Genomic DNA, 15,253 nt, shown 5'->3' on the forward strand with positions numbered 1-15,253 from the left:
AATATTGTATAATTAAATTATCTATTTCCTTGAATTTGTTTGAAAACAGTAAAATATGTTAAATTGATTATTTAAGACTTTCATTATTTCCCCCAAAAATTAGGCGTTTCGCGCATTTTTTTTCCTAAAAAATGACAAGGTCTTTCCCAAAAAATCAGATTTAAAAAAACCTGTGACGTTATTGATTTGTGAAAAAAATGGTGGAAGCAAGACGAGAGTTGATGTGGATAATCGTCAGTTTAAACCTGTAAGTTTAGGAAATCTAAAGCTTTTAATATTGTTGTGAATTCACACCAATGTTTAAAGTTTAAGACTTCCGAAATGTGCTGATTTACTTGTTATATTCCATTAATTCATATCACAAAATACGTTTTTTTTATAAGCATTAAAATTCACCTTGCAAAGTGCCAAATTAAAAAAAGTATATATATAGGGAGGGGAGACCCCTCCCAAACCCTCCACGGTTGGGCCCCCCCCCCCAGTAAAAAAATCCTGGGTACGGCCCTGTAAATGCATCTACAGATTAATTCCATTGTAGTGTTTCGCTCACTAACATATGTTCATTTAGAGCATGTACATGCTTTACAATATCTTGTGAGGACGTTTATAACCAAAGTTACCTTTTCAGCTATCTTATACGTGTTTGGGTGTTTTTCCGTAAACTAGGTTGATTCACGGACTCTAGATGACAATATACGCTCCTTGTTGATTATAGATCTAACATTTTGTAAGATGTAAAACCAAGAATCAAATACCAATTAATTGTTTTGCTTAATAATGTGTTTTAAGCAAAGCATACCATATATGGCTATCAAATGAGCTTCTTCCGATAAATACGGGAACACTTATTATTATTATACAATATACGTGTGGTCATTAATGTAACCCAATGCTGTCTCGTGCATTAGGTTACACTAGGCTAATGAATATCCAATTGATGTGACGTCACAAACATGGCCGCGCTCTGTGTCAACATTGATTGTTTCTCGAGATATTTTGGAGTTTTTAAATAAGTTTAATAACTATGAGTCGAAACAAAATGAAACACATTGTTCAAGAAAGGATATAGATTATGAATATGTCTTTGTTGTGTATTTGCGGTAAGTATTGTGTTAACCATTTCGGATAACATTTCAAACGGGAAAATCAATTTTCCCACTATCTCAGTATCTGTCAGAATCACGCGAACTGGATTTATGACAAAGCTTTATTTCTGCAGTTGCGTAAGTTTGATTGACTAATTAAACATACTTATTGATTTATTCTGAAACGAGCTGTAAACAGATGAAAGACTTGTCGATGAATAACTAACACGGTTTTAAAAGTCAACATTTTCATTTTATTTAGAACCATTTCAATGACATTTTGCACTAAGTTCGTGTTACAATGCAGACTTTCCCACAGGGCATAAATTTCCTAATCTGGGGTATACATGTGCTAAAGTTTCCAAGTATGGGGTTATCATGTGACTTAAATTTCAAAACATTATCATCATGTTCTTGCATTATCCTAAGGTCTAAAGTTTTGTAGAAATAATTATAGGACACTTAAAAAAGAATCAACACTTGAAAAAGTATTGTTTTTCCAACTGAAACTTGAAACTTCAAGCAATTGTTTTGGGGTCATTGTGTGAAATTTTTAATTTTGTAAAGATCAACCTGCAACGTCTTTATTTCACTGTTTCTCCTACAGTTATTCAATTGAAACTTGATATATCGTACATGTCCCTTATATCTAGCATAACCTAATTTTGATCACTTGTTTGCATTACGAACTCGGCTCTCATGGTGACATCACACGAAAGCGCTCTTTAGTATTTTGTTTCGCTAAAATTACTATGCTTGAAAATAAATACAGACAGGCTAAAAATGGGGAAAAATAAGTTTACTTGCATTTCAAAATCTTATTTCAACTGAAATAATCCAAATTTATCCCTATTCCATTCAATTGTTTCGGTCCTCTTAATTAGGCTTAGGAGAAACAAAAAGACAAAAGGCATAAGAATTAAGATATGGTTTAGTTGTAAGGATTTTTAATTTCGCCAATGGGACCTGGGTTGCTTTCAGCAGTAGGCAGGAGGTAGTTCACAGCAACATCAGGTGCACCCCAGTCTCCAGCAGACTCATTTCCATCAGAATTTAAGTGAGAACATTACCATAATCTAGGTCTATGCACCAAAAGTTGACAATGAAGCTGAGGAGATTGAACATTTCTATGAAGAATAAGAGGGCATCATAGGCAAGGTCCTAAAGAAAGCCATCCTCATTGTCCAATGTGAATAGAATGCCAAGGTTGGACCAGATGCCTACCAAGACTAGTCAGTGACAGTATAGGTTGATTTGGAAGAGGGTTGAGAGTTCTTGAGTTTGCCAGAAGCCACTAACTCTTCCTTGCCAACACACTGCACCCACACAAAAGGACCAGAACAAAAGCCTAGCATGCTTCAAACAGGTAAATTCAACCAGATCAATTTTATATTGGCACAGCAACGGTTCAAGTCCAGCATCAGCAAGGCTAACACAAGAACTTTTCCTGGCGCAGACATCAGCAGTGACCATATGACTTAGTGCTCACCAGCCTCACCACCATAAAGCTGAAGTAATAGAGCAAGGGTATCACCAGGAACCCTCACATCATATTTGACTTGGATAAGCTGAAAGATCCAGAGATAGCAGAGGCATTTCAATCACAGATAGATGGAAAGTTTGCAGCCTTGAACATCTTTGAAACTGATACTAACACAAGAACAGACTACATCAAGGAGGTCCTGTCATTGGCCGAAGAAGTGCTTGGGAGAGAGAGAAAGAAGAACAAGCCATGGTTGATAACCAAAAAAATGGACTCCTGTGACAAAAAAAGTGAGCTGAACCATGAGTAGTACACCAGCTTGGACTCAAGGGCAGAGTACCAGAAAGCAAAGAGGGAGTGAGAAAGGAGATGAAAGAGACCATGAAGGAGTTGAATGAGGAGCAATGTTTAAACATTGACAAAGAGATGACCAAAGGCAGCAGTAAGAAGGCCTAAAGCTCCCTCAAGACCCTCACAAAGACCAATCAGCCTAAGGCCAGTGTTATAGCAGATGTTGGGGGGAATCACCTGAGATTTCCACAGGCCGACTAAATACTGCAGCGACCTCTTCAACCAGAAATTGAGAACAATACCAGACCTGAATCGGACGACAAAGTCTGTCCATACTTAATGCAGAAGTGGAGGAGGCAGTGCATAGTCTTATAAAAACTATGTTAGCGTTTCCGATCGCCAAAATCGCCAAAGGCGATTGAATCTTTCAGCTGGCGATTAAAGTTTAAAATGTGAATGAAAATGGCGATTGCAAAAAACCCTGATATTTCTCTATAAGTATATAATATTCCCTACTTTTAAAGAGAACTCGGTACCGATTTCCACATGTAATCGCCATAAAAGCTCCAGTAGCCAATTGTATAAATTTGGATAAATCTTATCTAGCGGATAACTTGTGGTTATCTTCAATATTATGATATCTTTTTTGAAGATAACCAAAAGTTATCCGCCGTATAAGAGATATCCAGATTTATACAATGGGCTACAGAGGTGGTAATAGATAGTCCACTGATAAGAGATAACCGGATGCCCGTATCGTATATTCAAGCCACTTAATACAGTCATGTATGCCTACAGATCTATGCATCACGGGAAATTTTCGGGTAACTTTCCAGACGCCAAACTGTGATATTTAACGTCCAATCGGTTACGAGAATGCTTATGGAGGCGGGGTTATATAGCGATTATTATTTTTGATTGACGTCGGTCACAGAGTTTATTAACAATGAATCACAGTTGTAGCATTAATACGTGATATAAAACCGGTAAATAAAGCAGTACATTAAAGGCGGTTTCGGGCATCATCATCACACCTATTTACCATACTGTAAACAATCATTAATTATGAGAAGTTAATTGCAATTGGTGAGCAGTGTATAATTACTTACGGCGAGTAAGTTGTGAAAAACAAAACCTGTTAATAATTTGATACAGTAACAAATTAAATCAAGTGCATGTATATTTTATCATGTCTATTTGAAGAACTGATTTACACCGTTTTTCTACAGCCACCTGATAATAACTATTCTCTATGCATTAATACCGGTATGACATGTAAAACCCGTGTTATAAGAAAGAGTGCGAAATTATTGCTGTCGTCTGCAATGCCAAGTTCTACGCATGCAAAGCATGCTTTTTTTAAAACAGACGATGTGTAACTAAATTTTAAATATAGTCTAGCCGCTCAGTACATGCAGTATTTAAGACTTACAAATTTACCGGTACGTTTGAATAAATTATATATTGCAACTATGGAAAAATATGTCAATTCAAGAAAACATTGCAGTAAATGTATTTTTCAAGAATCAAGAAGCACCAGACTACGGCAAAAATTATTGGGAAAAGGGGGGGGGGTGGCGAATAGGAGTTACGCAAGACCCACCCAATCAAAGACCGGGGCATATCTGACAGTTCTAACATTGTATACCGTTTATGCCAGTGCATGAAAATAAATATAAATGAAAAATAAAAAAAGCATGAAATTATTTGATTTCAGGTAACAAATAATTTATTTAAATGTGACTTGATTGATAATTTAATACAGTCATTGTTGATACCTATAAATTCGTGATAATGATTATGTCGTTCATTGAGCAAATAAGGTTATAATGTGGGTCGTCATCGTAGTGCTGAAACTTGGCTACTAATATTTTTTCCTAAGCGCCAACCTAGTTAAAAGCAGAAAATCTCTCGGACTGGACAACTTCCCCTTAGAGCTTATTAAGTACAGAGGAGAGGCAATGACTGCAGCAATAATAGCACTATGCCAAAAGATCTGTGGCCAAAGTGGCCAAAAGAGTGGATCCAGTCTCTGGTCATCCCCCTACCAAAAAAGGGCAACCTTAAGCTTTGCCATAATTACCACATCTTCATGCCTCATCAGTCATGCTGGAAAAGTTATGCTACCTATCATCCTCAATCAGTTGAAAAGCAAGGCCAAGAAACTACTGGTTGAAAAGCAGGCTGGATTCTGAGCTTGCGTGAGCACAGTGGAACAGATCTTCAACTGCAAAGTCATAATTGAAAAACATTTAACAACAACTTGACTTCCACAACTTAATTGACTTTAAGAAAGCTTTCGACTGCATGTGACATGATGGGCTGTGGCATGTCATGAGAGGATTCAACATTGACGAAGGGTTGGTTCTAGTCATCCAAGAACTCTACGAAAGAGCCAGCAGGGCAGTACTTCTTAACGAACAGAAAAGGGCTTTGCGTCTGTCAGGAATGTCTGCTGATCATGTCCTGTTAAACCTTTTCCTTGAAAAGATATGGCAGGAGTTTCTTCAAGTCCAGAACACCTCTATCCCCATTTTCAACTTGAGATTGATAATGACATTGGCCTCATGGGTGGCACCAGCAGTGAACTTTAAGATCTCATCAACAGACTTGTAGTCTCCATCCTAAATTCCTAATGTACGTCTGTGAGACCTTGACGCTTTAGGCAGACACAGAATGCAGTATTCAGGCCTTTGAACATAAGTGTCTCCAAAGACTGCTATGCATCTCCTATATGGAGCACAAGACCAAAGAGTATATTTGGAATATGAATACAATACTTGTTTGCTCACGAGAGCCGCTACTGGAGAACGTCAAACGACAAAAGCTGGCTTGGTTTTGCACACGACACTACTCTGTGTGCAGGACTTTGCTTCAGGGTATGCTAGAGGGGGGGTCGCCATCAATGCCGTTAGAAGAAAAGCTGGATGGACTATGTGAAAGAGTGGATATCATAACTCTTACCTGCAATGTGACATATGTATGACCCTTTTTGTAAATTTGTATTAACAATATCTAAGCAATTTTCAAAACTGGGTCATGTTGGATCAACAAACTAGGTCGCTTAATAGATTACAGAAAAAGCTTGTGAACACAAAAGCCAAATTCATAGTAAAATCTTTTTGAAACTTGCCTAGAACATTTGTTGTTATGATTTATTAAATGAGTGAGAGATATGGTTTCTGCCCATTGACATGGCTACAATCAGATCGCAAAGTTTAGCTTAGAGCATATTGATTTTGGGAAAAAATAACTTACATGTAAACAGCTCATTTGGGAAATAAAGCTGGTGTAAGTTTTAATGGTAGGGGAAACTACACTTTTTTATAGGAAAACCCTTATTTGGACACTCTCACATCACAGCTCATGAAATGTTGGGGACATTTTCTATACTTTTTAGACACAAACTAATAAACTTAAAATTTGTGTTTTAAGTTTTGATGGTAAATAAAGATATATCCTTGGTTACTATAAATTTGCCATCCAAACAATTTTCTGCTGCAGACAAAATAAAGCCAATTCTCTTCAATATGGAGAAATATCTAAAAATGTAACACATTATTTTATCCATTTGCTACAATGTATGATGGAAACGCCATATTTGATTCAATCTATTAGAAAGCAGATCTGAAACAGAAGTTTGATTTGTACTCCATAACTAAGGGAAATACAATAATTGTCCCGATTTTTCCGAATTAATGCGATTTGTCTCAAGAATTATGTTTCCAACATAAATTGCGAAAAAAAAGCAATAAAAATGCAATTATGCAGGCAATGTAAGAATAATCTGTTAAAATTGAATGACACTCACATTTTTAATGTGATATTAATTAGAGAAAACAAAAAACAAATTATCTGAAAGTATTGTCCAAAGTATGTGCACTTATATTTTCAAAGAAAATTTAATTAGGTGTAATTAAGTGTGTTGCTTGTGTTCAAATTCAGTTAAATATTGAAGTATTTTATATTGTATAAGTTTTCATTTAGCATTTTAAGTTTTATTTCATCAATCTTTAAACATTTATCATCAGAATTAGAAAGCATGCAATTGCAAATTTATACGAAAGTTATATCAAATTGACATTAAAACAAAGCAGAATGAATGTACAAATTGGAGATGTGAAGGTCTCATCCACACATTGATACCCTCTAGGCATGCTTTAGATCACTTAAATTCATGTAGATGATGAAGGAATTAAGAAGATGTAGATCTATGTGTTTTTCCACTCAGAAGCAAAGTAAAAATGGCTTGTGCAACCAGCATAAAACCAGAACAGCCTGCTAGTAGCTCTCATTTTGTTCAGGTTGTATGCTATTTGCTGCTCATCAGTATCTAAGGGTTGGGAATGAAGCCATTAAAACTTGAATCTAGTAAGAAAGGTTTTTAATTAAACTACTTTCAAAGGGACTGCAAACATGGCAAAATACTTATCTAAGTGGTTAAGGGTTAAGACATGTAGGTCAATGTGTTAATGATTTATGGTATGATTTTTACTGGATAAGGTTTATAACTGGGGGTGGGGGGATTAATGTTGTTAATGAGTTTTATTCCTTTGGTTCTCAGATGGGCACAATTGGGCCTTTAGTCTTTTTGATTGGTATTTGCTTTAAATGTGGATGTGCAATTCAAAACACAATAAAACCATATTTTGTAACTTTTTGAAGCATTTATTCTCTTTGACATACGTAACTGACAAATGTATGCATACCTTTGGACAGGATATATTATTAGGGCATAGGATTAAAGATTGTCCATTGATTCATTTGTCTTTATAATTAATTTCTTCATGCTTCAGAGCTTTATTTCAATGCCAACCAGATGTTATCTGCACCCGATTGTATAAACAGTTAAACCGGCGGTTAACCACATACTGGCGGTTTAAAGTCGGTAACATGTTGGTTACTGGTCGGTAAGCGTTTGTATAAAATTTGGTTAGTTATACCGATCGGTTAAAACCCAGTTAAAACATACCCTGCTTCCCTAGGTGGGTAAGTACAAGTAACCATGTGGTAACTTACACAAAATGGCCACGGCGCGCAACATTATAAAAGCTAACCATCGACGATCTTCACAATTTCGACGAGTAAACAACAAATTGCAGCGACTGACACTTTATTTGACTTAATTTACAGGGCAATACGATTTCCGACTTTGGACGCCGAATTTAAGGACGCACAAACGTGTTTCTTATATTCTGTTATGGGTATGCCGTGTGTGATCCGATGCATCAATGGCGTCCATGTTAAAATCATTTCTCCGAGAACAGGGAACAACAAAAGTACAAACAAAAAACAAAACACGTTCGAACTAGTATCTTACCTTTAATAATCCTTTAAAATCCATAAATAATCAATTTAATTTCGCACAGGCTAATCAGGGACGACACTCTCCGCTTTTATGAATTTTTTGTTAAAATGAAGTTCCTTCTTAGCAAAATCAATTTTTGGCGGAAAGTGTCGTCCCTGATTAGCCTGTGCGAACTTAACAAGCTAATCTGGGACGACACTTTACGCACATGCATTATGCCCAGCAAATCCCGACATCATTATCAATTTGTCCCTGGTCATTTTGATAAACGCATAGTTAAAATTTACACTTTATTTTATTGTGAATTCATTTGTAAACGAATTTGATAAAAAAAATACATGTCGCTGTTTATAAGCGTGACACTTCGCGCAAAAATTACGTCATTAGAAAATGCATTGTGGGAATGTTTTGTTTAAAGTTACCGGAGGTTAAATTCCACTATGCACATTTAGGTTACTTTGCGGTATATCGTGTTTATACAATCGAGTTACCTTAAAGGTTACTATACCTGAATAACTGCAAACTTACCAAGGTTTGAATGTTACCGAGCGGTAACTTTAACCAGCTTTTATACAATCGGGTGCTGGAAGTTAATGCACATGGTTACCCATGTACTAGATCATGGCCCTGAGGCAAGGTTTGACATGTACATGAACTTACATGTTCGACTTCCAAACCTTGATACAAAAACATTTTTATTAAATATTAATGAAACACAAATAAAACAAAGCAGTTATTTATTTTTAAAATGATTTACAAATGCAAGTATTTTTAGTGAAAAAATGCACAAACATCTCTTTTTCATCTGGTGTCTTACATGTTAGTAGTCATCTCAAGTCAAACATTTGTTTACTATTGTACATGTACAGTACAGACACCGTGTACTTAAACAAACGCCACTCGTCGTGTTGTTCATCTCACTGTGTTCGCTTACCAATATGAACCCCGCGATGGGTGTTCAGATCAAATGACGCGGGGGACGTTTGCCATAAGGCGAACACAGCGAATCATAATATCTACCGCGGTGTTCATCGTGTTCTCTATAAATAAAATAATTGAACATTAACGTATTGTATTGATCCCTTATTTGTTTAAATACTGTGACTAATAAACAGAATGCACAGGCTTATCGGGGAGGACATTTTCCACTTTTATGACATTTTTCGTTTAAATGAAATCTCTTCTTAGCAAAAATCCAATTTAGGCGGAAAGTGTCGTCCCAGTTTAGCCTGTGCAAACTGCACTTTACGCACATGCATTATGCCCAGTTTTCTCAGAACACGACTCATATATAATGCATTCAGGATAAAGCTTTGATCTACAATGGTTTGATTTGAATGTTTTTCATATATTTCAGTCAAGAAAGCCAAATTGGTGGGGAACACAGGTGAGTGTACTTGTTGTCTTCATCTATCTGCATACCTTTAAAGTCTGTTGGTAATTGCAACTTACTCGATCAATTGTTGGCTTTTTTTCCATTCCTGCATTATTGGTGTTTTCTATTTCTAATGCTGTACTGAGGAGATATCTTGTTTCCTCATGTTAGTCATCATGTATTGTATGTGCAGTTTATTTGTCATACACTGTGTGATAGTGAGGTGCAGTCTTTAGGTATTGTATGGTGATTGGCGTATATTGGTACAGCTTTGTTCCTTATTGCTCACTAGTGCTGCTCCACTCAGTGTATACCCTTGTATAAATATATGACATTCACATGTACTTCAAGAACGAAAACAATATATGTAGTTTTCGTAAATTTTAACGACCTTTTGCAATCAGACATCAGCTTTACAATTTGTCTCTCTTTAAAGTGCTTGGTACTCCATGACCAACAGCATAATTGGATTTTTTTTTAATAGGGCAAGTAAATACAATTTTAATGTCAACATTTTATTCTCGCAATATTAAAACAATTACATGAATATGAATGAGGAATGTAAATAAAATAAATGAATTATCTTATAACAGTACCATTTATCAGGAGTATTTTATTTCTATGAAATTCAAAACCAGCAAGTTTACTCTAATACAGGCACATTTACTGTGTACATGTATGTCCTAGACCCAGCACTGTATCTGTGTCACATGTAACAAATCCGCTCAGAATAGAGAGGATTTTCCAATAATGTTGAGGATTTCTATAGCTTTTAAAAACCAGGAGTCAAATGACCTACTGCTTGACATTGTAAGGGTGTCTTATGAAACTTTCAGGGGTCAAAATACTGAAGTCTAGACAAAAACTAGGTCACTAGGTCAAATAATAAAAAAACCTTGTGTAGACAATAGAGGTCTCAGTTTTCATCAGATCTTTACGAAATTTGGTCAGAATATTTATCTTGATGAACTCTGGATTGGGATTGTATTTGGGTCATCTGGGGTCAAAAACTAGGTCACTATGTAAAATAATAGAAAAACCTTGTTTATACAAAAGAGGTCACAGTTTTCATCCTATCTTTATGAAATTTGGTCAGAATGTTTATCTTGATCGAATCTGGATTGAGATTGTATTTGGGTCATCTGGGGTCAGAAACTAGGTCACTAGGTCAAATCATAGAAAAACCTTGTGTAGACAATAGAGGTCACAGTTTTCATCAGATCTTAATGAAATGTGGTCAGAATGTTTGTCTTGTTAAAATCTGGTATGGGATCGAATTTGGGTCATCTAGGCCATCCTTAAAAATTCTTTAGTTTGGCATAACCCGACCGACCCACTAAAATCTTTCTAGAATAGCAATGAACAAAACGCGTACCGGTATTTATTTGAGTCGCCTATTTGTTTGACATATGCATATGCGATTAATAAGACTTTGAATACAATTAAACCGCTCCTGTTTTTCTCGTATCCCTTTAATTAAAATCCGCTGCTGTCGTTCGGGATGGTTTGGGAGTAAAAAAACAAATTAATTAATTATCACCGTTCAATTCAATTCGGCAATCGGCAGAGATGTGTAATAGTATAGTCATATAACTAATTATTTAATTATCACTCTTTAATTCAGATCGGTAAATATTCGGTAGAAAGATAAAAAGTGGTCAGCTTAGAAATATTTATTGACGGGTATTGTCACGTTTTTGTTTCATTTGCTTATCTCTTTATAAGACTTTCCGACCGGTCGCTATTTTGGAGGCAGACAGCGATATTAAATGTGTATTCAAATTAAACAACATCTGCGCATGATTGACCCAATATTATCCGATAGCTCCACCCGTCCTCACGTTTCATTGGACAACGTCATGTCATGTGTAAGCGAGCTCAATGCTGATTGGCCTGCTACCATTTGCACTTCATTAACAATAAGGTCAAGCAATGTCTAATCGGGTACAGACCAGGTTTCGTTAACTGTTCGAATTGCGAACACTTTCATTGAAACAAAGAGACAAATATAGAAAACCAGTCCGGATTTAAATGCCGGATGTTTTCAACGAAATTTAACTAGATTTTCGCAATTTAGATTTTTCTTGTGCCAAATTTTCAATATTTTCGCAAATGACTCAAATGGCGAACGACAGCGTGAGCATTGCGAACGTGTTATTATTGGAATAAATGCTCACTATGACAGGGCTCGCGCTGTCGTTCGCCATTTGCGAAAGTATAGCGAATTTGGCTCAAGAAAAATATAATTTGCGAATATGCTTAAATCTCGTTAAATTTTATTGAAAACATCCGCCATTTTAATCCGGAGTGTTTTTTAAAACTATTTTTCTGTTTGTTTCCATGAACAATTTGAAGCGCGTATGGTAGCTGGCCAATCAACATTGAGTTCGCTATCGGGTAATATTGGGTCATTTATGCGCATATAATTGAATACACAGTTGATATTGTCATCTGCCTACAATATAATGGCTGATGGCAAAAGTCGTATAAAAAATAAGCAAATGAAAAGAAGCGTAACACTCAATAAATTATTTTTAAGCTGATCACTTTACAACTTTCTACCGTCTATCAACCTGAATTAAAGGATGATAATTAAATAATTAGTTACATGTCGAAGATGTTGCACCTTTCTGTTCTTGATTGAAATTTAAATGTTATAATTACTTTGTTGTTTTTTTACTCACAAACTATGCTATTGTAAAGTAATATGTCAACCAAATAGTATATTAATTACGTATTTGCTAGGTTACTTGTTTTCATTTTCTGTAGTCAAACGATATGCACATTTTATTTCATGTGCAAAATGCGTACAATTTTTCGGACTGTCGTTTTCAGAAAAAGTATTTTTCGTCGATTATATTATATTTTGGAAGTTCTTTATAGAAAAAATAGACTTACAAATACAAGTGCGGTGATACGGACGGTGCAGAAAAATCTTTACCAGAGGCAGAAGACTTTATTTGATAATTATCTTTCAGTTACCTACCTACCCACCAAAATTTACCTGGGTCGGGTGATGCCAAACAAACAATTTTTTAAGGATGGCCCGATGGTCAAAAACAAGGTCACTAGGTCAAAGTTAAAAGAAAACTTGTGTAGACAGTAGAGGTTACAGTTTTCATCCAATCTTAATAAGTTGGCCAGAATGTTAATCTTGATGAAATCTGGGTTGGGATTGTATTTGGGTCATCTTGGGTCAAAAACTATGTCACTAGGTCAAATCATAGAAAAACCTTGTGTAGACAATAGAGGTCACAGTTTCCTTCAGATATTTATGAAATTTTGTCAGAATGTTTATCTTAATGAAATCTGGATTGGGATTGAATTTGGGTCATCTGGGGTCAGAAACTAGGTCACTAGGTCAAATCATAAAATAACCTTGTTTAGACAATAGAGGTCATAGTTTTCATCTGATTGTAATGAGTCAGGTGAGCGATTCAGGGCCATCATGGCCCTCTTGATTTATTTAGCAGCGTTTTTTTGTGTAAAGAAATCACTAAGATTGTATTTACTAGCTTAAAGAATAAGTAATCATTAAAAATATATTTTTGAAAAGAATGGTTGGTTTAAGGCAGTCATTATTCCAATGGTTTGAGTTGGAATTTCTTTATGATGTACTTGGACACGCCATTCAAAGTTAAAAGTGTTGATTGTTTGTATTTTTATATTTTATTTTTAGTGTTTAATTAAGACTGACACAAAGGCTCTCAACCTAGTTGTGTCTCGCCATCTCAGTACACCAAAAGTCATCTTCATTATCATAGAGTGCCCTTTAGATTGGCCCCTCACGGGGATACATTTATTCTAATGTTATAAATACTAGCAGAATGACGTTCAGACTGTCACAGTTGTGTTAAATTTTAAAAACATTTCCGATTGGAACAGACCAATATTTAAATTAAAAAATATGGCCTCTGATTAACTGTTACTGTGCCTTGCATTAGTTTAAGACAACGCTTGCTTCCAGTCATGGGATGTGCATAGGTCAGCACAATTTAATTAAATTTCTAAATATTGCTTTGGCTACACATCGTTCCCCCCTCCCCTCTCGGAGTTTATCATTAAACATTAAAGTTGTCTGTCTGTCTGTACTTCTGAAAGTTTTTGGTCTGGACTTCTCTTTAAGTACTGGGTGTTTCTTGGTCAAGCATTCACAGTTAAATGATGTTCATGTGTAGATCATTGGAATAAACAGATTTTATTGCTGCAATAATTTTTGGCCTGTTGTCTGTTTTTTCATTGTACAAAAATAAAATGTCAGAGGGGGTAATCGCATCCATGTCGACAGGTATTTTTCTCCATTTTATACCCTTATTACTTTACTCGCCATCTTGACTACAACTTGATAACCCCCTCTGAATGTGTAGTCTTAAATTTTGTGTTTTCAATCCTTTTTAACTTCTAAGTGGTTCTTGGTAAAACTTGCCTTGTTGAACGACCTTGATTTGCAGAGGATTGTACTGAAAAAAATTTGGCAGTGACAAGTTTTGGCAGAATTAGGCCAGAATTTTTTAATTAAATGATTTTCGGATTTTTTTTCTAAAAGTGTCGGGTAGGAGGACAGAAAAAAGAAAGAACAAAGATGGGTGACCAAATATGCACTCATTTTAAAAATGTTATGGTATGAAGTTCTTTTTAATAAGCAACAACACTGATTGTTTTCAAACATGTTGATGTGCAAAATGATCATAATCAGACTGTAAGTCTTGATGTGCAGTTTTTAAATAAGTTTGAATTTTAAAAATATCTTAACTTGTTCAAAAGGTATGCAATTTTTTCACTTGTCCATAATAAACTTTTTGGTGATTTTTTTTGCTGAGCATTTTGGTCATAGTACCCGTGCGTTTTGCGGATTTCGTGCGTGGAACTGGCCCCCAAAAAGTTGTCGCCACTTTATCGCAGTGTGAAAACCGCAGGTAATTCCAACTTTATTAATAAGAACAATCATTAAAGGAACCTTACGACATTAATGAATAATGGCATTGACTATATTTTTATTACTTTGAGAAGTTATAATGTTTATACATAAATAACAATAAGTACCTTCATAAGTCTTAATAAGCTTTATTTTTATATACATTATTTTTCACATCTATTTCTTGACAGAAAGGCCCAGGATAATTGCCACCATCCATTCTTGTTGTCTGAAATAACACAAAACATATTTTTACAAACTATATACAACAAATCAACACATAAATATCACTATCTTTATATGTCCGAATTTTAACATATCCGAAATATAGTACATAGAAGGAAAGGGTCTTTTGATTTCAGAAATAGTTGGTATCTTAACTAAAATACATCGTTCCCAGAACATTATAATAATGGAACTGTTAAACATAAATGCTCACAAATGCCTGTTGAAACAAGTTAACATGTGTTTTTGTCATGGTATTGATTAAAGAAATAGCGTCCCTAATAATCGTTATAATTATTGATCTTCATGAAAGTTTATCCCAGGATAACATAATTGATAGTTCAATGTCATAAAATTTAATGAGCCGTTAATCCAATAATAACCCCTTATAAACTTGACTATTTTATTTGGGCATTCATGGCTTGAAATCGTTTTAAAAACTGTTGATTTTGCGATTTTTGAACTTTTGGTATGAACCAGTTCGGAACAAAACCGAAGTTTCGTACCCATTTCGTACCCATTGAAAATAACAAAAAAACACATATTATATGCACAAATTCTTCACTACAAC

The 15,253-nt window shown here is 35.2% G+C and overlaps 1 protein-coding gene across 14 annotated transcripts in view; it reads left to right on the plus strand.

Annotated features, from left to right (window-relative positions):
* The first annotated feature begins 949 nt into the window (after nt 1-949).
* Nucleotides 950-15,253, plus strand: part of LOC127879287 (protein unc-13 homolog B-like) — a 140,281-nt gene continuing 125,977 nt past the window's right edge. For all 14 annotated transcript variants that reach the window (XM_052426051.1, XM_052426059.1, XM_052426061.1 and 11 more), the window contains exons 1-2: nt 950-1,100; nt 9,525-9,554. In XM_052426051.1, coding sequence (XP_052282011.1) covers nt 1,073-1,100; nt 9,525-9,554 — 58 coding nt within the window. In that variant the 5' untranslated portion in view covers nt 950-1,072. The remainder of the gene's footprint in view (nt 1,101-9,524; nt 9,555-15,253) is intronic.

Source organism: Dreissena polymorpha, chromosome 4, assembly GCF_020536995.1.
Source record: "Dreissena polymorpha isolate Duluth1 chromosome 4, UMN_Dpol_1.0, whole genome shotgun sequence".
NCBI classification, from domain to species: domain Eukaryota; kingdom Metazoa; phylum Mollusca; class Bivalvia; order Myida; family Dreissenidae; genus Dreissena; species Dreissena polymorpha.